The following is a 20,301-nucleotide window of genomic DNA, read 5'->3' on the forward strand; positions in this document are numbered from 1 at the left end:
TATTTAGGATTTAAATTGTTATTATTTAAATTGTTATTTTGGATGGATGTGTGGCATCACAGCACAAGAGATAAGGTAAGAGATCAGACAGGTCTGTTTATTGACTGAGTTGAAGTAGACTGAGTGGAAACACAACAGCTCCTGGAAGCTTAGCTGGGATGGCCGAAGCTTTTTTTTTGGACTGGAACGAAGAAGTGTCAAGGAAACCAGAGCCAAGCACACACAGCCAAGTATGTTTTAAGGAGTCCGGCAATATCTCTGCAGGTGCGGGTGACCAGGGCCCGGTGATTGAGGGGACCGAGGCGGCAGAAGGTGTGTGAAAGCACCGCGAGAGAGTTTATACGAGCGTACGCAGCCAGCAGCTGTCAAACCCTCCTAGAGACTCTCTGGCGGTGATTTCACAGACCATGCAGATAGACGGCTGGTCTAGGATCTCGGGTGGAGGTGGTGGCGTATCTGGAGCAGCAATCCAAGGCAGGAAAGCATCGAAACACATCCGTCTCATTTCCGCTGTCAGTTGTGCTCGGCTGGGGACAGTTTTCTGTAGTAAGCCCAAGGATGGAAGGCTGTGAAGGCTTCCACCCCTCCAAACTTCTCAGATTTGCTCCTCGCGACAAAATGTCTTAAGAATTTGAAAAGGACAGTCCCAAATAATCCTATAACAAAATCACCGAAGTAGTACAATTTATCTCGTTCTTTTATTGAAGTAGTTGCGCACTATTTTTTTTAACCATTCTGAAACATCACTGTGTAGATTTGCCCTTGATATCTCTCTAAACCGCAGCGAAGGCCATCATCACGGCGCTCCATACGCATACAAACGTTAGTAAAAATGTTCAGCGCATTTATTAATTTGTTCATAATATAAAACGTTAAAAGCTAACTATGCAACTGGTGAAAAACAAACGTCTAGAACCAACGAGGTGCCGGCCACACTGTGAACAACCAATGACAACACACGAACACATAAATAAAGGAGCAGATAAAAGGACGGAGGCGTTCAGATCTCCTGAGAGTCTGTGACGGGACAGTGGGCCTGCAGGAGGTCCTTCTGGCAGCGCACGCAGAGGTCCTGACTGTACCAGTCGCGCATGGCCTGAGTGTGAAGAGACGAGCCGGAGCCGCCGGACACCAGCACCAGAGGAATCCTGACACACAGACACATAGCTAGAGACCAGCGTCTACGTTCTCAAGGGATAAAAGCACATCCGTTTGTCAAGACTAGTCTAATTACTTACCGTCTTTTATTTATCCGATACAACAGAAGAGTGGATTTAACGGCAACATTTAGTTTGGTCTAACCTTCAAATGTATGCTTTATGTAACTCAAATTATTTAAGTTGAGAAGACTACCGATAACACACAGTGTCTCAATTCTCACTATTAACTAGGTTACTAGAAGTAATACTACTGGGATATTGGCTGTTGTTTAAAAAACAAAAAGCACATTAAATGTCTTATTCTTCAAGAGCTTCTTCTAAATATTTAATCCTACCCAATACTTGACTACTAAAATTTTAAAATGCAGTAATTAGGAAATTATTGAGGCAAGTCAGTTATCGTGAATGAAGTGAATCTCTAAAGTGATTTTTACTTAAAAGATTCGACTAGATTAACAGTGGATGGAAACGTTTAAAAGACTTCATCTTTAAAAGTGCTCAAAGCCAACAATTGTTTAATTACTGTTAGAGAAAGACGAACAGTTTCCTCATGTTGAGGCGTTTACTCACCAGACTGAATTCCAGGACCATCGCTCGCTCCAGAAGTTGCTCTGGCTTTGCTCGCCATCTTTCATCACGATTTGCTTGAAGAAGCTCAGAGGAAGGTTCACGCAGCGCTTGGAGGGCAGTCGCATCTGACGCGGGGGAACACACGCAAATGATATTACACCATTAATCTAAACATCTGAAGATTCAGCACGGGAGACTCCAGCCTACCTCTAGACAACACCCGGGACACACAACCCTGCGAACACACAGCATGAACATCACAAGAGTGTCGTCACACACACACACACACACACACACACACACTCAGAGAAACACGGGAGCTGACCTTCGACACACCGAGCAGACGTTATGCCACGTGAAATACACGCTCCTCACTGCACAGCAAGAACAAACCTGAAAACAACAGACTTTTAGACACTAGATGAAGGAATAGGAGCTCCTGAATCAGGATTGGAGGAGTTCTCACCCGCCAGTCCCGATATCTCTCACACGACAGGTCCTTCACGTCTGCTTGCTCCTCACAACTGTGCATTTTCATGACATCAACAATGGTTGTGAGAACAGACCCACTGTTACTGCTCTTCACCTTCAACAGGAAGAGATCACCAGTACAAAGTATTCAGAGTAAAGGCACTTCAATACTTGCTAATAATCCAGTGTATCAACTTTTAAGAAGTCTCTTTTGCTTACCTAGCCTGCATTTATTTGATCCAAAATACAGCCAAAGCAGCAACACATATAATACAATCAAGACAAAGTAACGCACCTTTTTGAAGAGATCTCTGTTACTAGCAAAAGATCTGGTCCGGCGCTTTCCTGCACCAAGTCTGAAGTCTGAGAGAGGGTGTGTGACATGACTTCGACGTGATCTCGCGAGGTTTCATTTACATTATTCAAAGCAAGAAAAATCAAGACCTGACCTGTAACACTGGCATCCTGCGCATCACTTCCTGAACCAACAGCTTCCTGCACAGTTGGAAAAAAAATGGTTAAACTACAAGAATCCATTTAATCTGCTTCAACTTTGCATTTGTGTAAGCGTTGCTGAAAATCTGAAGAGGACGCATACGGAGCGTATCCTGTGAGGAGCCGACTTCAAAAAAGAACGCTCTTCAGCCGCTTCTTTATCGTCAAGACATCTGCAGTTAAAAGCAAACGAAAAGGGTCATGATATTGTGCAAATAAAGGTACAGTTCCTTTGTAGTAAGATTAAAAGACCAGAGTTGTGGACTAAGAGTTTCTGTACGCTTATAGTTGGACTCTGCGTTGTGTGCCAGACGTTTGCAGCGGTCAGTGGAACGAATCTCCTCCATCAGCAACTCATGAAGACTGATCTGCTCTTTGGGCTTCAGGCCTATCCTGCGCTCGGACGCCTGAGGAAGAGGAAGTACAGTAGAAAGCCAAAACCTAATAATATCCTAATCATTTTCGGCCTAGAAGATAAATGTATCATTTTGACCCATACAATGTATTTTTGGCTATTGCTACTTGACCCAAAACCTTTACCGGTCTCAACTTTGGCCGTGAACGGATGAACTCCAGAAGAGTCTGGTGAGGGTCTAGTTTTCTTCGGCCGTCTCCTGCATCCTACGGATGCCAAAAACACGCATCAATCCAACAAAACGCAATATATTGGCATAAAACACACAGTGAAGGAAACGAAGGCTGAGTGTACAGTGAGCTGGACTTTGCGCAGAGTGTAGCGTCTGCACTGGATGTCCTGCAGAAGCTGGTTGAACGGCGGGGTCTCTGCAGGCTGTGGGCATCTGCTGACGGTCCGTCTCTTCTCCAGCGGCCGTAGAAGCACACCTCGGCTCAACTCGTCCACCAGATCCCTCCACGAGGACACCTGCGGAGCCCACAGGACTAGCAAGAAATATCCAGGATACGATCCGACTGACTATTAATCATTTGATAGAGCTAAGAAAAAAAATTTCAAGTCGCATCTTTGAAAGTGGACTTATTTTATGTAATGATCGCAGTGCTGCTTACCCAGTCGGTGGTCACTCGAGCGACCAGTTGGGTCTCGGACTCCAAAAGTTTCTGCAGACTCTGTTGAGTGTTTTTCGCATAAAAAAGCATCTTCAGGTTTGGTGTAAAAACTACTGAGCGAATGCTAAGCAAACCGGGACTAAGAACGTCGCTTTCTTTATTGGTCTCACGCAAACGGACCAAGTCGTCGACACGAGTTCGCTATCCTTTCCACTTCCATACTAAACTTGACTTAGGACGCACTGAGGAGTTCTCACCTTCCTGGACTGCTGAACGATCTGCAGATACTGACACAACTCGGCGGTGTGCGAGAACAGACCGGAACACACGCTCCTGTAGTGTTTCGCTGCCCGACTCGGATCGTACAGACGCCCCTCACAGACCTGTTCAGAAAACAGTTGACAGAAGCCAGGGTCACGCTTGTGCGTTCGGGCTCATTCGGCTTCAGCGCATGCAGTAGATGAGTGTTTTAGTACACGGATGACGTCAGCGATGCTGCAGATGGGCTGGCGGTGGCCGAGGTTCACTTTGGTCATCTGACACACCAGGATCTCCAAGGTCTCGCTTAGCTCACGCTCCACCTGCGTCTCCAGACCCCAGTCCAGACTCAAGTACACAAGACGGCCCACAAACTCCACAGCCTACACACACACTCACATCTCTCAATGCCACATGATGGCCCAATGACACATTTATGATGTACCTGGAGAAAACATACTGGCCTACCTGCTCCTCTGTCTCCATCACACAGGAATCACCTACAAAAAGAGATGTTAGAAACCACTGTGCTTCTATTTCATACCAAAAAAATTATAATTGCACCCATTTGGGTCATTTTCTTCATCAAAAACAGCAAACTGATTCACCTACAGAGGGCAGATTCGATACAGGTTTAAAAAGCACTTAAAAATACGCTTTTATTTAATACTTTTTAATTATCACACTCATCTAGAAGCGTATGGGGCGAGGAACTGCACTGGGACACGTATTAAAAAGTAAAAAAACAATGCGAATAATGGCAAAGCATATCAACATGAAAACAACTAATATTTTTTTCCTGCATTAACCATAACGTAGATCGAGTAACTTTTGAATCAGGTTACTGCAAGTATAGATTTAGTTTGCAATAAAGAGACAGCACCACAAATACTACGCTACCATGTAAAAAAAAAAAAAAAAAAAATAATAATAATATATATATATATATATATATATATATATATATATATATATATATATATATATATATATATATATATATATTTTATATATTATTATTATTATTTGCATTTAATTTTTTTAGCATTTCTTTAAACAAATGTCAATCAAATATGTAATTAAAAATGTTAAATAAAGGCCTGAGCGTGCAGCGGTCACCCTCTGAAGTGGATCGTGACCTTTCAGCACAGCTGATGAACTTCTCCGACCCGTTTCAGACGCTGACCGCTGTACACGGTGTTACTCGTCCCCGTCTCACCGCCGCTCGGCCGCAGACAGACGCCTCCGTCTCTGGAGAGCAGCACCGCGTCCGCGGCCGGAGACACCGCCGTCCTCCGTGTTTGCTCACCGGACCGATGAGACAGCATGCGGCAGAGCTGATAACACAGAGCCCAGGCCTGCTCCTCACTCACAGGATGATCCTGAAGCTCCAGCATCTCAGCCAGAGACATCTGCTCATACGAACACCCGTGACCCGTGCTAGTGTCGTATAAAGACAACTCCATCATCTTCTCTAAAACAGGTGAGTTTCAGCTTCTCAACGGAGCCAAACACTACTAATATTTAAAACGTAAAAAACTACCACAGCGATAAAAGCGTCCTTCAACGTGTGCGCTTCACGGGTCTCTTTAATAAGCGTAATTAACCGCACCTGACAACCGAGTCAATTTAATAACGAGTCGATTCACTTGTATTGAATCGGTTCGTTCAAACTTGAATCAAGCGGTTCAAAAATGTAGCGGCAATACTTTTGCAGCTTTGCTTCCACTTAAATTTTTAAAGCAATTGTATTTTTTTAATAAGAAAAAATCTGTTTTATAAATATTGATGGCACAGGGACCAGTCTTCTGTTTCTTTCCCACACAAAGGTAAGTGAATCTTTTTTTTTTCTTCACGGCAGCGAATTCCACTCGCGGCACACAGCTGCTTTCAAGTAAGGAGTTCGTGAACAAAACAACCCGCTTATGAGATGAATCACAACATTAAGCAAAATTAAACGATGTAAAAACATTTAACATTATTGCCGTTTTTACTATAGCTTTGACCAAATAAATGCAGCCTTCACGTCTTTGACAAAAAGCCCCATGCTAACCGCCCGACAAATGTTGCCTTCAACTTCTATTTCCAGATAAAAAAAAAGAATACTAACGAACCAAAAAGGTTTTTCTTACTATTATTTGACAATAAAACTCATTTATGTGAAAGCATAAACTACTTTTTGGTTAACTGAAATCCACTAGCTAATGAACTAGCGCGCAATGAGGTCACGTGACAGTGTACAACAAAGTATCATCAATAAATATATAGTTATACTACACAGTTTGCAATATACCGTATTATTAATTTAAGAAAACTCAAACTCGGCAAATGTACACTTGTAAAAATAGTTTAATGCATGTGATCCAGGGGCTAAATGGGTGACAGTACTTAAATGCACAGTTAATTCATGATTATATCCTAGGACGTGGGGGTGGAAAGTACAAAGTCCGATTCTGTCACATTATTATTATTATATTGTGATACTACAGACATGGTTCTATTCTTAGTCTGCATCACATGATTAATCCAGAATTGATCAAAATTATTAAGAATAAAAAAAAAAAAAGTCACACCAAAAACAATGACATACAAACACATCATACACATTTCTAAAAGTGATCTCATCTAGTAGCCAGGAACAAAATACAGTATCATGATTTAAAAAAAAAAAAAAACTTTCTGTACATGGTTATCTTGCTTAGAACAAAAGGAAAAACAGCAGATAAAACAAGTTCAGAAAACAACAACAAAAAAAATAATGTACAATTCACAGGTTTATTCATGTGTCATGATTACTTTGACTTCCTTCGTTTTGCCTGGGTGGGACTGGCTCCAGTGTTTGATTCTTAACAGACAGAAGAAAGAAAATAAATTAGTCATTTTTAGTATAATTTAGTCCAATTAAGTTTTTTTTTTTTTTTACTATTTAATATTAATTTATATTTTTACAATATACACTACCAGGCAAAAATGTAACGGTATTTTTTTTTTTTTTTTTTTTTTTTAAGAAGTTTCTTCTGCTCACCAACTCAGCATTATTTCAGCAATCAGAATAAAATCAGCAATATTATTATATTTTTTTCAGATATTTCTAATCATAGCTGTGATCAAAGCTGACTTTTCAGAATCATTGCTCCAGTATTTAGTCTTACAGGACTACAAAAATTAATATTTATATTTTAAGGATGCTTTAAATTGATGTTAAATACATTTATGCACCTATTTTAAATAAAACTTTCTACTCAAAGAAAAACCAAAAAAACAACTTCTACTTGGTTTTCAACATTGTTGAATGTATATATCTAGGCATCTAAGCTGTACCTTTTCCTGCGTTCGATGAGGCTGAGCCTGGCCTAGCAGCTCTTTTTCTCTGTCCATTGTCAGATGCTTCCTCCTCGGGTTCCTTGTCTGTTCGTGAGCTTCGTCGACTAGGACCTTTTGCTTTCTCAGTGGTGGCCCTCGTATCCCTGCAGAAGGAAGAAGGGCAATTGGAATAAAGGAGAAAAGAAAAAAAAATCAATCGAAATGCTCACAATGCACAAAATGCTTTTATGCTACTTATATTCTCTAGTTTTTTTGGAAATCAATTGTTGGTCTTAACACAGAAGAAAGTGACCACATCCGGCCCCTGTACAACTGAGGAATTCACACTTGCTGTTTTTCCTCATCTACCACAGATAACGTCCGTCCTGTTCATGACCGTTTTACTAAAACGGCCACGCTGCCCCGTGCACGTATCCGTGCAGGGAATCTACAGGTCTGCTATATACATACCTTGGGGCTAAGTTGACGGGCGTCTTTCTTTTCTTTGCCCATCTGTTATAGAAGTGGAAAAACAGCGGTAAACTGCTTTGATGCTCAACAACATTTTTTCCTCCTTCCCCATATTTGAGTAATGATCAAGACAAAGAATGATTTCATGAATCATTCCATGATTATTAGTGTATTCATGAGGGTGAGTTCATTCAGATCATCCAATAAAATTAATCTTCTCGATTGACACACAATCAACAAATGTATTCATTTTAAAATTCAGGTAATGAATAAAATTAAAATGATGGTGAAAAAAAGACAATCAGTGTCACAGTCAAGAGTAGTCCCTTACCCTTGTTCTGCTGCAGTGGTGACCCCTTGTCCTGTAAATAGAGACGACTGAAATTAGTTTAGTGTTTTTCTATTTCTCAGCTTCAGGCTTTATCCGTGGGAGCTCCTCTGAGTTCAGCTGGTTCAGACCAGGAGAAATGGTTCTGGTGCAGGAACCCAAAAGTACGCTTCAGCTTTTTGTGTAATGCATAGATTGCATGTTAAAGAAATTTGAACTTTAAAGAACTTTTTTGATCCACTTCAATGAAGTCATCAACCGGAAACAGCCGCCCTGTCAGATACATGCAGATAAACCTCCACCGCCAAATGTATAATTGTGTGCCATTAAATCGTCACAATTTAATCAAACTTTCAACCAGCTCAGGGTGCATCTTTACAGTCCTAGCTGAGAGTTACCTGCAACTATAGAGCTTAAGAGTTGAAATAGCTCAAATACATTTTTCTGCTGTAATATCCAAATTTGCAACTGTGTTCATCTACCCTATAAAATGGAGTGTAGTTTAATACGAATGTGTACACTATACGTATACTACATGTAGTCGTGTACTGTATGTATATTCGTAAGTATGCTATGGGGTTAAGTTAGTTCATATATGACCAGGGGCGCCTTAACTGTGAGGTAGGTTAGGGCAATTCCAGTGGCCCATCATAAAGCACTAGTTCAGGTATTTTATTAAAAAGGCTATTACCAGCTTGGTCACATGAAGCTTGTTCTTCTTGTGGAGCTTCAGGATGAGCTGTAAAGTTCAATAGAAAGAATGACTAAGAAATAAAAAATCATTAACGTTTGACAAGACGACTAATGAAATTGCCCTGATACCATCAAGTAGTTACCTGAGACAGCAGGAGGATCTACAGTTGCTTTTGTTTCAGCAGAGTTTGGTACACTAGTCTCCACCAGTGAAGAAGGCTGCTGTTCCCCAGAGAGCTGTGCGGGTGTTGCTGTGGAGGGGCTGGAGGTTGTAGTGGGAGGTCCTGGAGCAGCAGTGGGTGCAGCAACTAAAACTGCAGACGGTGGTGAAGAAGTAGCAACAGGACTAGACAAGTGAACCATTCCAGTGGTAGAAGCTGGGGGCGGCATATTAGACGACGGTGTAGAAGTAGGGACTGGAGAAGGAGTGGGAACAGGTTCAGGAGAGGAAACTTTTGGAGGAAGTGCAGATTGCGGAGATGTTATTTGAGCCACTGGAACAGCCGCTGGAGCAGTGGGCTGGAGTGCAGATACCGTTTCAGATGTGACTGCACAAGAAGCTTGAGTTGTGGCAACATCCAGAGTCTTTCCAATCTGAGTGACAGGGGTTCGCTCTTTTTGATCATCGGCACTGCTTGAAGAGATGCTGGGCACGGTATGTTTGCTTACAACTGTCTGGACTGGACTGCTTTTGACTAACATTGTTGTTGAAGACAGGGGACTTCTGCGGGCAACAGCCGTAGCCCCTGGGCTAGAGCAAGGTGGTGGAGAAGCCAACAGTTGCTGAAAGGGTGAGGACATGCCATGTAAAGCCGACTGCCCAACAGGACTAGATTTTGGGCCACTAGATTCAGAGACACTATCTGGTTTGGGCACTCCAGGGCTTGGCTGTTGAGGTGGTGGTACTGCATTTACAGGGGAAGCCTGACTTGCAGGTACTTGAACTTGAAGTTGCCCAACAATGGTGCGGCTCTGCTGAGTAGTTGCTATGCTGACAGCAGGAGAGTTTGTTGACATAGAGGTTGAGGCTGGCGCAGAAGGTGGTGATGTAGTTGACACCGGGGTAGGAGTAAGCTGGATACCAACCATAGTGACAGGTTGAGACATGACGTTAGCACTTGATGATACCGGCGCAGCTTGAAATATTGAATACACAGATCCTGCAATGTACTGTGGACGTGTTTGTGAAGGATTTTGTTGTCGAACATCAGGAGGTCTTATGTTTTTATTGGGAACTGCCAGAACCTTGGATACAACAGCAGAAGGAACCACAGAAGCTGTGTTGGTAGCAGAGCTAATAGGATTAGAGGTTACAAAGACCGTGATCTGATTTTGTGGCGTTGCCGCTGATGAAATTGGCCTTTGCAAGACAGTTTGAGAAGCATTTGAGATGGGGATAAGATTGTGATTTGAACTTACTGAAGGGTTGGGTATTGAAGTAAGACTTAAGAGCACGGTTTGGTTTGAACTAACACTTGATACAGCACTGACAGTCTGCAGGTTTGCACTGCTACTGGCTACGATATTTGGACTTGATACTGAAGCAGGTTTAGGTTTCTGATCAGTTTCACTTGTAGACAAAGTGGTGACAATACTTGTGCTCTGTGAGACAACAGGATTGGATTGGTTCTCCTGAGCTGGTGGAGCATGAGCACTCTCCTTCTGCACAGGTTCTCCACCCACTTGAGGAATATTTTGAGACTTCACTGACAAAGATGATGCCCCTGCATTGTCTAATAGCTGATTCAAAGATGTTGGAGCATCTCTAAATGCTGGTGATACAGCAGAGCCATGGTCATGTTGTGGTGTTGTCCGAGGTTGTTGTTTATCTTCAGCACGCTGTTCAACCAAATTGCTAAGTTCTTGCCGTTTGGGTTCCTGAGAAGGCACCCGAGGGCTTGCTATTTTAGGAGCAGGCTGCTCTCTAAACTGAACTGCCTGATGCTGCTCTGCTTGCGTAGTCACTACCTGGCCATCTCTTATTGCGTCGGCACTACCTGGTAGGGTTTGCAGAGAATTTAAACTCTGATGTGATTCTACAGGTCCTGCTGATGGCAAAGATGCAGAGGTAGTTGGGAGCACTGAGTTAGGACTAACCATCACGTTCTGTGGACTAACCATCATTTGCTGTGGATGTGTAGGTGATGTCAATGATGCTTTGGCACCCTTCTGTCTTCCTGGGCTTGGAGTGGCAGCTTTTCTATTTGAGGCAGGGCTAGATCGACGACTATTACTGGGACTAGCTCTTTTAGCTTGCCCAACACCAGTCTGTTTGTCTTGTTTTCCTCCAGAGCTTACCATGCCAACACCTGATGCATAAGACTGTGGGCCATTATTGTTACCACTGTTATTATTGTTGACAGGAAGAGTTGATAAGTTGGGTGGAGCCTGGCCAATTGCTTTAAGTGTGGTGGGGTTAAGACCTTGCTGATCAAAACCTCGATTAAGATTTGGCTGCCGTGGTGGCAGAGGAATGTTAATTTTTGGAGGGAAAAGACCAGCAATAGAGGCATTCAGTCTCTCAGGGGATAGATTTATTTCAGAGGGTTCAGTACTAGGTGGACGGTTTGTTGGAGTTAAAGGGTGGTGATATGGCCGAGGACTGGCTCGGTTAGGGGTTTTAGGGCGGGAACTTTGGGAAGTTGCAGGAGCACTGGAAAAGTGAATATTATGTGAGCCAGCCATTGCTGCCACTTGCTGAGACTGCTGTTGGGGACTTGCTCCTGGCTGGTGGGTTACTGATAAAGGCACAGATTTCATTAAATGAGCATTAGGACCTTGATTGGGAATCATTGGTTGATTTCCATTTCCTGATTGTTGAACAGTTTCAAGGGATCCCCGGTCCTGCATGCTATGGTTACCAGGGGTTTCCTCTGGTGGTGTTGGTTGTCCAACCTCTGAATGGGGTGTCCTTCTTGCTGGTCCAGTCAGAGTTGGATTTACCATGAGTGGCATTCCTCTGGCTTTATCAGGAGAAGGTGGAACACCTCCATGCCCTTGAAGATCGATCATTACAGGCATGTTTCCTGGCTGTGAAACAGGCATTCTCTGAGATGGATCAATAGGATTGATCAAACTCTTCTGCATGTGCCCACCTTGCTGTAGTGGCATTCGATTTTTAGCTTCATGTTGCATTTTAATCATCATCATCATTTGTTGTTGTTGCTGCTGCTGCTGTTGTTGTTGTTGTTGTTGTTGTTGTTGTTGCTGCTGCTGCTGCTGCTGCGCCTGTTGTTGTGGCTGTGACTGCAATTGTTGTTGGAGGTGTTGTTGTTGTGGTGTTGGTGGTTGTTGTTGCTGCTGCATCTGCATTGTCTGTTGTGAATGAATCTGGCTCTGGACATGATGGGGTCCTTGTGATGTTCCAGCTTGACCTTGAGGGCCCTGCATACCCTGCATTTGCATTTGTTGCTGTTGCATTTGCTGTTGCTGGATCTGTTGATGCTGTTGTTGCATTTGTTGCTGCTGCATTTGTTGCTGCTGCTGCTGTTGTAACTGCTGCTGCTGCTGTTGTTGTTGCAACTGCTGCTGCTGCTGCATGTGCTGTATCTGTTGCTGCTGTTGTGGGGGCATGAACTGCATTGGCATTTGCTGTAATACCCTTTGATCTCCAGACTGACCAGGCAGACCTAAAGACAAAATAGTACATAAATATAAATTAAAAAGTAAATAGTTATGTAAAAGTAATACATGATCAAAAGGCATTAAATTGTTTACCTGGTCGATTAGCGAATTCAGAAAGTTTCGAGTTGGAGTCAATGCCACCCCCTTGATCACCTCCCAGCCCTTGCATCTCTACTTCCTCCATTCCATGAGGCAGTGAATCCAGACCACTAAGAAAGACAAATTTTATAGGTCAATTCAACAGTGCAAAAAGAGTAATTTACTCCTCTCTAGTGTAAAACAATTAAAAAGAATAAAAAGCTCTTACCACAGCCCATCAGTAGACTGCTGTCCTTCCTCTACTTTTGGCTTCTTCTTACGTGGAGGTTTCTTCTTTTTAGGCTTGACCTGGTTAGCAGCAACTGCACCTGTTCCTTGCTTTCCACCAGGACCAAACTGGCTGGCAGAAATATCGCTTTGGAGAAGATTTACTAACAAGGGACTGGTTAGTGTTACATCCTTGTTCACTGGAAATCCACCAGCTTGGCCACATGGGCCTCCTATTGGCATCTGACCCGCAAACTGAGGATTGAAGGACATGCCATGACCAGGAAAATGGCCATTGCCAACCTGCATGTGTTGAGAATTCCCCAACATACCCTGCTGTTGTTGCTGATTCTGCAGGTCTGGAACCATCTGTTGGCTGATATCAGCATTTCCACTACTATCTCCTAACTGGTGCTGATGCTGCTGACCAGCCTGTTGCTGTTGCAACATCACCTGCTGTTGCTTTTGTTGAAGCTGTTGTTGTACTAAATGATGATTTCCTTGAAGTCGCATTTGAGGCCCATGCATCCCTAATGCTTGGTTAGGGTTGCCGTTCATTGGAATTTGTTGAGACTGTTGTTGTACCATTTGCTGATGGGGTTGCTGTAGCTGTTGTTGTTGCATTTGTGCTTGTTGTGGCTGCTGGTGTTGCAGCTGTAGCTGTTGCTGTTGTAACTGCTGTTGCTGTAGTTGCTGTTGTTGTAATTGCTGCTGTTGTTGCAAATGAGCCATTTGTTGCTGCTGTTGCTGATGCTGTTGTTGAGTCATTTGTTGCTGACCCATCTGAGATTGAAATTGCGGCATGTTACCTTGAATATTAGGTGAAGGACCTCTCATCATCTGGCCTTGCATTACACCAGGTTGACCTTTTGGGCCAAAGGCCTGCTTGTTACCCTGTATCTGACTTGCTACAATGTGTTCCATCATAGCGTTTTGCTGTTGTTGCTGCTGCTGTTGTTGCTGCTGCTGCTGCTGCTGTTGTTGCTGCTGCTGAATCAATAAAGCCTGATGTCCCTGTCCTCCACCCAACTGGTTTTGGTTCTGCATGATCCCTTGACCTTGTGGTGGCATCATTTGCTTAGGAGGGGTCATTCCTCGCTGCCCAGTATTCACCGGTCTGGACAAAATAGTCTGGCCCCCTGTTTGGCTCTGTGCCATTTGACTTTGGGTGGAAGCTACAACCTGTGTTTGATGTTGTGATTGTGGTACACCCATCATTTGAGTCTGAAGACCTTGCTGAGGTTGTCCCATACTACCTCCTGAGGTGGTGCCTGGAGGTTGAGCTGGCATGCCACTGTGGTGGGTCATTGGAGCACCCTGAAGGGGATTTGACTGCATGTGATTTGGCGCCGAGGCGGATGACTGGACACCTATAATGAGATTTTCAGACTTGTTGATACTTTGCATATAGAAATTGGATAAAACTTCATATTTGAATGAAAGATTAAAAACACTTACCAGTGTTTGCCATGCTCTGATTATTTTGCAGCTGGGGTGTACTACCTGCTCCAGTGGTAGTAACCTGTCCTTGTCCAAAGTTCTGATTAACAGGAGCATTTGGAAACCCCATTGGCATTCGTTTGGGCATACCTACAAAATATATACATATTCAATTAAAGGTAACCAAATTAACAACAATAAAATATCACTTCTGCATTGAGTATCTAAAAACATACCTCCCATTCCACCTTGGGGAACCTGTCCATGTTGTGGAATGCCCATAAAGCCGGGCTGAATGTTTCCTTGCTGGCCCATCACAGCTCTTCCTGGAGATCCAACACCTTGTGGGAAACCCTGGGGGGTTGTGGGACGGGGACCAAGTTGCCCCTGTCCCTGTCCCATCATTGGAGGTGTTCCAGGTGAGCCCTGTTGGAAAGGAGATGACGAAGAACCAGGGGACTTGGCTGTGAGACCTCCTTGTGGGACAGAGGAGGGAGGCAGAGGAGGTGGCGCTCTTGAGACAACGACACCTGGTGCACCCTGAGGGACTTTGGGCTGAGGGGTTGCAAACTGGTTTGCCCCTGTCTGCTGCTGCTGTTGCTGCAACTGATGTTGTGGCATTGTACTAAAAGCCTGCTGGCTTCCAAATGGATATGGTGGTGGTGGATGATTGGGCGTCTGAACAGATGCCAAAGAGGGTTGGCGCTGCCCCATTTGTGGCTGTGGTGGGGCTTTCCTCCAACCTGGTCCCATAGGACCCTGGACGGGTGGTGGTTGGAGAACACCAGAAGGCAACTGGTTCCAGCCAGGGGGTACAGGCATCTGGTTGGAGGGGTTGAAAGGACCACGTGCACCACCTAGTTGAGCCATCTGAACCTGCTGTTGTTGGTGCTGCTGCTGTTGCTGCTGAAGTTGCTGTAGGGCTGCTGGATTTAGCTGTCGATTTGCTTGCATGGCTTGCATGTGATGTCCCTGTGGGCCTAAGTTACCAAGTGGACCATGTCCCACTTGAGGATGTTGAAGTTGTTGTTGCTGTTGCTGTAAGGCCAGCCCTGAAATCATGGGATCCATTGTGTCTGAAATGTGAACACATGTAAAAAAAACAAACAAAAACAAATTAGAACCAAATTCCTGTTAAAGGGTTACTCCAGCCCAAAATGAAAATTGTTAATCACTTACCCCCATGTTGTTCTGAACCCATAAAAGCTTTATTTATCTTCGGAAAACAATTTGCCAAATCTGCACTGTCAAGGTGCAGAAAAGTATGAAAGCCTGAATGCGCCATCTGCCATCAGTGGCTTAACAGTAATATTATTAAGCTATGGCAGCATTCAGACAATGTCTTTCATATGTCTTGACAGTTGTAACTGTTTGGCAAAAAATGTGACAGTCACAAGCCTCTTTTTTATATCAAAAGTACCTTAAATCGTATTCTAAGATATACAAAGCTTTTACGGGTTTGTAATGTTCACTTTGGGGCGGAGTAACCCTTTAATCAGACTAACACATGCTTTTAGTTCTTAACAGCAAATGGTGCAGAATGGTGCTTTCAATTCTTTACACACTAAATCATTTCTTAAACCTAAAATAATTCAAAAAGGTTAGAGCGAATTACAAGAGTGTTTCACAGTGTAAATAAGTGTAACAATTTATTTGCATGAATGAATTACCATTACCTGTCTGTGAAGGCGGCCTTGGTGCCCTTGGCTGCATTGGTCCACCACTATTTTGTACCATTCCCTGTGCTGCCATATTAGCCCCAGGAGGCATCATGGACACCGATGGGTTATTCATACGCATTCCAGCTGAAAAACAAGTATTTCTTTAGCATACACTTTCCTAATTAAATTATTAAGTAATCTCGAATACACCGATTAGTTTTTTTACAGGTGCATTTGTTTAGGGTTAGGCTGATGATAAACAGGGCAACTTTGAGCAATTTTGCCCAGTAACTTTTTTGAGCCATGTTGTTTGGGCACTTTCCCACTGAGAATGGGTAGCATTTCTAGCTGGATACTTCTGAGCAGTCACGGGCTCCATGTCTCACCTGGATGCCATTGATGCCAACATTAACCGAAATTGCCAAGCAACATTGCTTAAAAAGTTGCCCATCATCAGCAACTCTGCAAGACTGTGCACCTTCAGGAGTCAAAGAAAGCGGTGCTAAGTTAAGCACTAGTGCATAGTTACCCTGGCCCTGTTGCATGGGAAATCCAACATCCATTCTCATCTGACCAGGAGCACCAAGGGGTCCATTTACCCTTACTTCTTGACTTCGGCCCTGTCCAACCGCAACGTTGATGGCCCCTTCACCTGTGTGAACCCAACAGCCGACCGACACAGATTTTTAGAGCAAAGGCTGAAATAAAACTCATATGTAATTAAAAATACATTGCGCTAATGATGTCAAGCACTAATTGAAGCCGCCAGCAGAACCTTGCATCGCCAGTGGTTCTACACGTGCAGATTCAACACATCTGTACCTTCAATCTGCACAGACAGGATGCCCAGATCCCGCAGCTGCTGCTGGTTGTTTTGAGCCAGGAGGCGCAGTCGCTCGGCTGCCTCTCGGGGGATGTTGAAAGTGACACGTACGCTGTTCCACGGCTCCACATGCTCGGGTTTGAGTCTCTTAGTACCTTTATTTGACGAAGAGTGGAGTACAGGAGCAATATAAGCCAATTGGGATAGAGACCATTAACATCAAAACAGACTTTAGAGATTTTTGTCAATGTCTGTTAGGTTTGAAATACAACAAAACTGGACTAATAGCCCACATAACAGACACTAAGCAAAGACAGGATGACTCTTTATACCTCACAGCATTTCAATTTAATGTACAAACTTCAATGGATCTTTGCAAAAATATAATTTTCCAGCAGCAATGTATAATTTTTCATGCCTATGAGTAATAATAATCATTTCAAGGCGAATACTGACCTAGTAAGAGCATATCCGGCATCCCCTGTAAGATGGTATCCAGCTTCTCCTGATAGTCCTCATCATTCATGTTCCCTTTGAAGGCAACATATATTGTGGAGGTTGTGGTAGGGCTGCAAGGGCCATCGTCTCCATCTTCCACTCCGGAGTCGTGATCTGTGAGTGGGATGGCTTGAGGGGATTGTGCATCCAGGGACAGCTGATGCGCCATAGCCCTTCACCAAAAGAGCTGCGTAGCCTCTGGAGACAGTGACACTGCTTAGAGAGAAACAACAAGATCAGTCACCACCGATGAGACATTTCTGTCTGCATATCCTAAATATTACCTTCATGTTTATATGCTGCCAAACAAAACAAAACAAAATTATATACATGGAGAAAGAAAAAGAAATCATCATTCATTACTACTAACCAAGTAATCTTAATTTGCATCAATCCAGATATATTTTCAATTATAGGCGTTGATCTGAGGCTCAGGGACATTCAAAATTGTCCAAAAAAATACAATAAATACGAAAATGCACTTTAAAACACATGTGCTAAGTTATTTTGAAGTGTACTTTTTGCATGTTTACTGAACTGCAAATCAGCACATTAGAATGATTTCTGAAGGATGGGACACTAGTGGTACATCGGATCACAAAACTCACGATTCAGATCACACTATGGATTTTGAATCACAGATCGGATCAGCAAAGAAGTTCCATTTTTTTATAGGGTGACCATGAGAGCCATTTTCCCAGGATGTGCAGGCCGATGTGTGTATGACACTGGTTCTTCTCTTAAGGTACTTTGAATCAAAGCATTACAGAAATCCTGGCAAAGGACGCGTCCGGGAAAAATGGCTCTTACGGTCATATTACTAAAAAGCTTACTTTAAGGATTTCTGTAGCCCAGCAGAAGCTACCTAAATGGTCCTGAATTTGCAAGAATGTGTAAACCGGCAAGGAAAAACACGTGCAAATGATAAGTTCAACCATCATAGAGTTAAAGATAGCATAAGGCTCAATCATATATAATTTCACATTCAGTTTCGTGAGTGATTCTTTGGGGTAGATTGTCAGTGTTCAGGCGATGGAGATTTATGGCTAATCAAAGAACAGGCTTCACTGACCAGATGTGCATGACTATATTGATTAATACATATCGCCCAGGCCTAACTTAAGTACGGATCACAGATCATCTACAATCTGAATGATGCCGAAAACTTGGATCACAGAAAAAACACCTTACAATATATTTCAATTAGTAATCACATGTTAAATGTGTTTTTGTTTACATAATGTACGTGTGTGTACTGTGTATATTTTCCATAAATATACACACATACTGTTTATATTTTGAAAATATTTACAGATATATGCATTTATAGATTTACATTCGTATTTTATATCAAAACTTTTATCTTGGACGCGATTAATCATGATTTTTGTATTTTTACAAATTATTAATAATGAAGAGCGACCTCACTTTGTCATTAAATGGTCAAAAGCTCTGATATAGGGCTTAAAAATACTAAAAGACACAGTCACGAGGGTCTAAAAGAGTCCCTCTGTATCATGTCCAGTTAGTTTACCCCTGTATGGTTTTAGCATTTGCTGGACCATGATGTTTCAAATATTAATAAGCAGTTTCAAAATAATAATCGATGATGAAAGGCTGCCAGGTTTAATTAGGCTTTTTAAAAACAATATCTTATTTTTATATCACAGTAAAGTCGCATCATTTCAAACAAATTAAAATGAAAAAAAAAAAACATGCTCATCGTGGAGGATTCATATCTGCATTATGAACTGCACTATTAATATAAGCCATTCACATCAGTGTTTAATAACACAAAATAATTCAATGCAACAGGAAACGCTGACTGACCATTGGTTAGTTTCTGAGGAACGCTGTTCTGTATTTTAATACTTATTATAATAGAGTATCAGTAGTAATACAATGACACTTTAATGTAGAACATGGTATTTGCAAGATACTTATAAATAACACCATTTTAGCACGTTTCTCGAACCCAAGACAACTTCACATTTCTTAAACAAACATGATATAATCGACTCAAAGAACACGGTGATTCAACAACGATGATTAAACGTAATATCAGTGAACTCGTGTGGTCATGAAAATGAGTTGTCAAATACTGCTATGAAGTGTCTTTAGAAATACAGAAGAGTTTCACTGCAAACTACCGCGGTGTAGGCTGTAAATATCTAATAGGTTACATCTAATAGTATATTATTATCCTGAGGACTTGACTGAAGAGCTTCATATGGGTTTATTTCTCTAGCATTAGCATTAGCCACTTCAAAACAAAGACAACCCGCATAATTTAAGCCGAAGAAAAACAACGCAGCAATATAATAACTTTAAAGCTCGTGTCCGGCACACGCAGTCCTGACAGTAACACAACAGCGAAAAAAATGAATTATTATAACGAGGTTTCTTCACTCAGGCTAATGTATTAGCTATACAAACACAGTCAGCCTCATTGGTCACTGCCTCGCTAACGTTAGCCTCTCGCGTCCAGACAGCGCGCGCATTTACACGTTAACTTCGTGGTAACGTTTCTATAAGGTAAGGAGGTAGCAAGATCTCACCGTTGTCAGTCCATCAGGAGTGGTTTTACTGCAGTAAACAGCTCTATGCTAGCAGACGCTAACGGCGCGTTCGCGAGGCGGCTGTGCACGTCAGTTCAACGCTGCGCGCGCACTCGAGCCGCGCGCCCGCGAGAGAAGGTTATGGTCACAGAAATGGTTTCGTGACAGAAAACTCACTAGCAGCACAAAACAAGGGTGACCAGGGTGAAGGGGCGTAGTGACCGGAAGCGAAAGCGTTTCGGAGCGGCACGGGATCAGCTTCACTTGTTTTGGTTCCTTGAAATATCTATACATTTTTATTCGTAGTACAATGGCTATGTCACTGAATATGACAACAGATTCGTTCCTTGATTTTATGTTGTATTTATACATTAAAATATAGAATGTAAGAAAAAATGTAAAGTAATAGGTCACCCTAAAATTAACATTACTCCATAAATTACTCACCCCCAAGCCATCCTAGGTGTATATTACGTGCTGGTGGATAGTGGCCATTATTTTGAGGCTCATAAATAATTTTATACTAAACTTTAACTCATATTAAATATCTTTAGTCCTTTCAGCTTTTTAAGCACGTGCAAAGCATAGACACAGGTGCATTGCAAAACATCTCAAG

The 20,301-nt window shown here is 42.6% G+C and overlaps 2 protein-coding genes across 7 annotated transcripts; both read right to left on the reverse strand.

The window, feature by feature from the left end:
* Positions 1-679: 679 nt before the first annotated feature.
* Positions 680-5,578, reverse strand: zgc:114123 (uncharacterized protein LOC569174 homolog). The gene is made up of 16 exons (XM_043225363.1): positions 5,200-5,578; positions 4,449-4,480; positions 4,199-4,363; positions 3,980-4,105; positions 3,723-3,782; positions 3,406-3,579; positions 3,237-3,317; positions 2,922-3,103; positions 2,800-2,869; positions 2,651-2,696; positions 2,497-2,564; positions 2,197-2,316; positions 2,056-2,123; positions 1,938-1,965; positions 1,731-1,855; positions 680-1,148 (listed from the first exon to the last, which is right to left on the reverse strand). Exons 1-16 carry the CDS (start codon positions 5,447-5,449, stop codon positions 1,001-1,003), a joined length of 1,743 nt encoding a protein of 580 aa, XP_043081298.1. The 5' UTR covers positions 5,450-5,578; the 3' UTR covers positions 680-1,000.
* A 733-nt stretch (positions 5,579-6,311) lies between these two features.
* On the reverse strand, positions 6,312-19,839 carry ncoa6 (nuclear receptor coactivator 6). 6 transcript variants are annotated; one of them, XM_043224386.1, is made up of 15 exons: positions 19,686-19,839; positions 17,086-17,340; positions 16,629-16,784; positions 16,342-16,458; positions 15,822-15,950; positions 14,382-15,221; positions 14,164-14,295; positions 12,707-14,075; positions 12,493-12,608; positions 8,919-12,404; positions 8,774-8,821; positions 8,086-8,116; positions 7,755-7,796; positions 7,302-7,447; positions 6,312-6,825 (listed from the first exon to the last, which is right to left on the reverse strand). In XM_043224386.1, exons 2-15 carry the CDS (start codon positions 17,294-17,296, stop codon positions 6,773-6,775), a joined length of 6,876 nt encoding a protein of 2,291 aa, XP_043080321.1. In that variant the 5' UTR covers positions 17,297-17,340; positions 19,686-19,839; the 3' UTR covers positions 6,312-6,772. The 6 variants fall into 6 exon arrangements, with proteins under 6 accessions (XP_043080321.1, XP_043080319.1, XP_043080320.1 ...); XM_043224384.1 differs by having other exon boundaries at positions 16,336-16,458; XM_043224385.1 differs by having other exon boundaries at positions 16,336-16,458; positions 17,086-17,343; positions 19,686-19,802.
* Between the last annotated feature and the right edge of the window lie 462 nt (positions 19,840-20,301).

Source organism: Puntigrus tetrazona, chromosome 23, assembly GCF_018831695.1.
Source record: "Puntigrus tetrazona isolate hp1 chromosome 23, ASM1883169v1, whole genome shotgun sequence".
Lineage (NCBI taxonomy): Eukaryota > Metazoa > Chordata > Actinopteri > Cypriniformes > Cyprinidae > Puntigrus > Puntigrus tetrazona.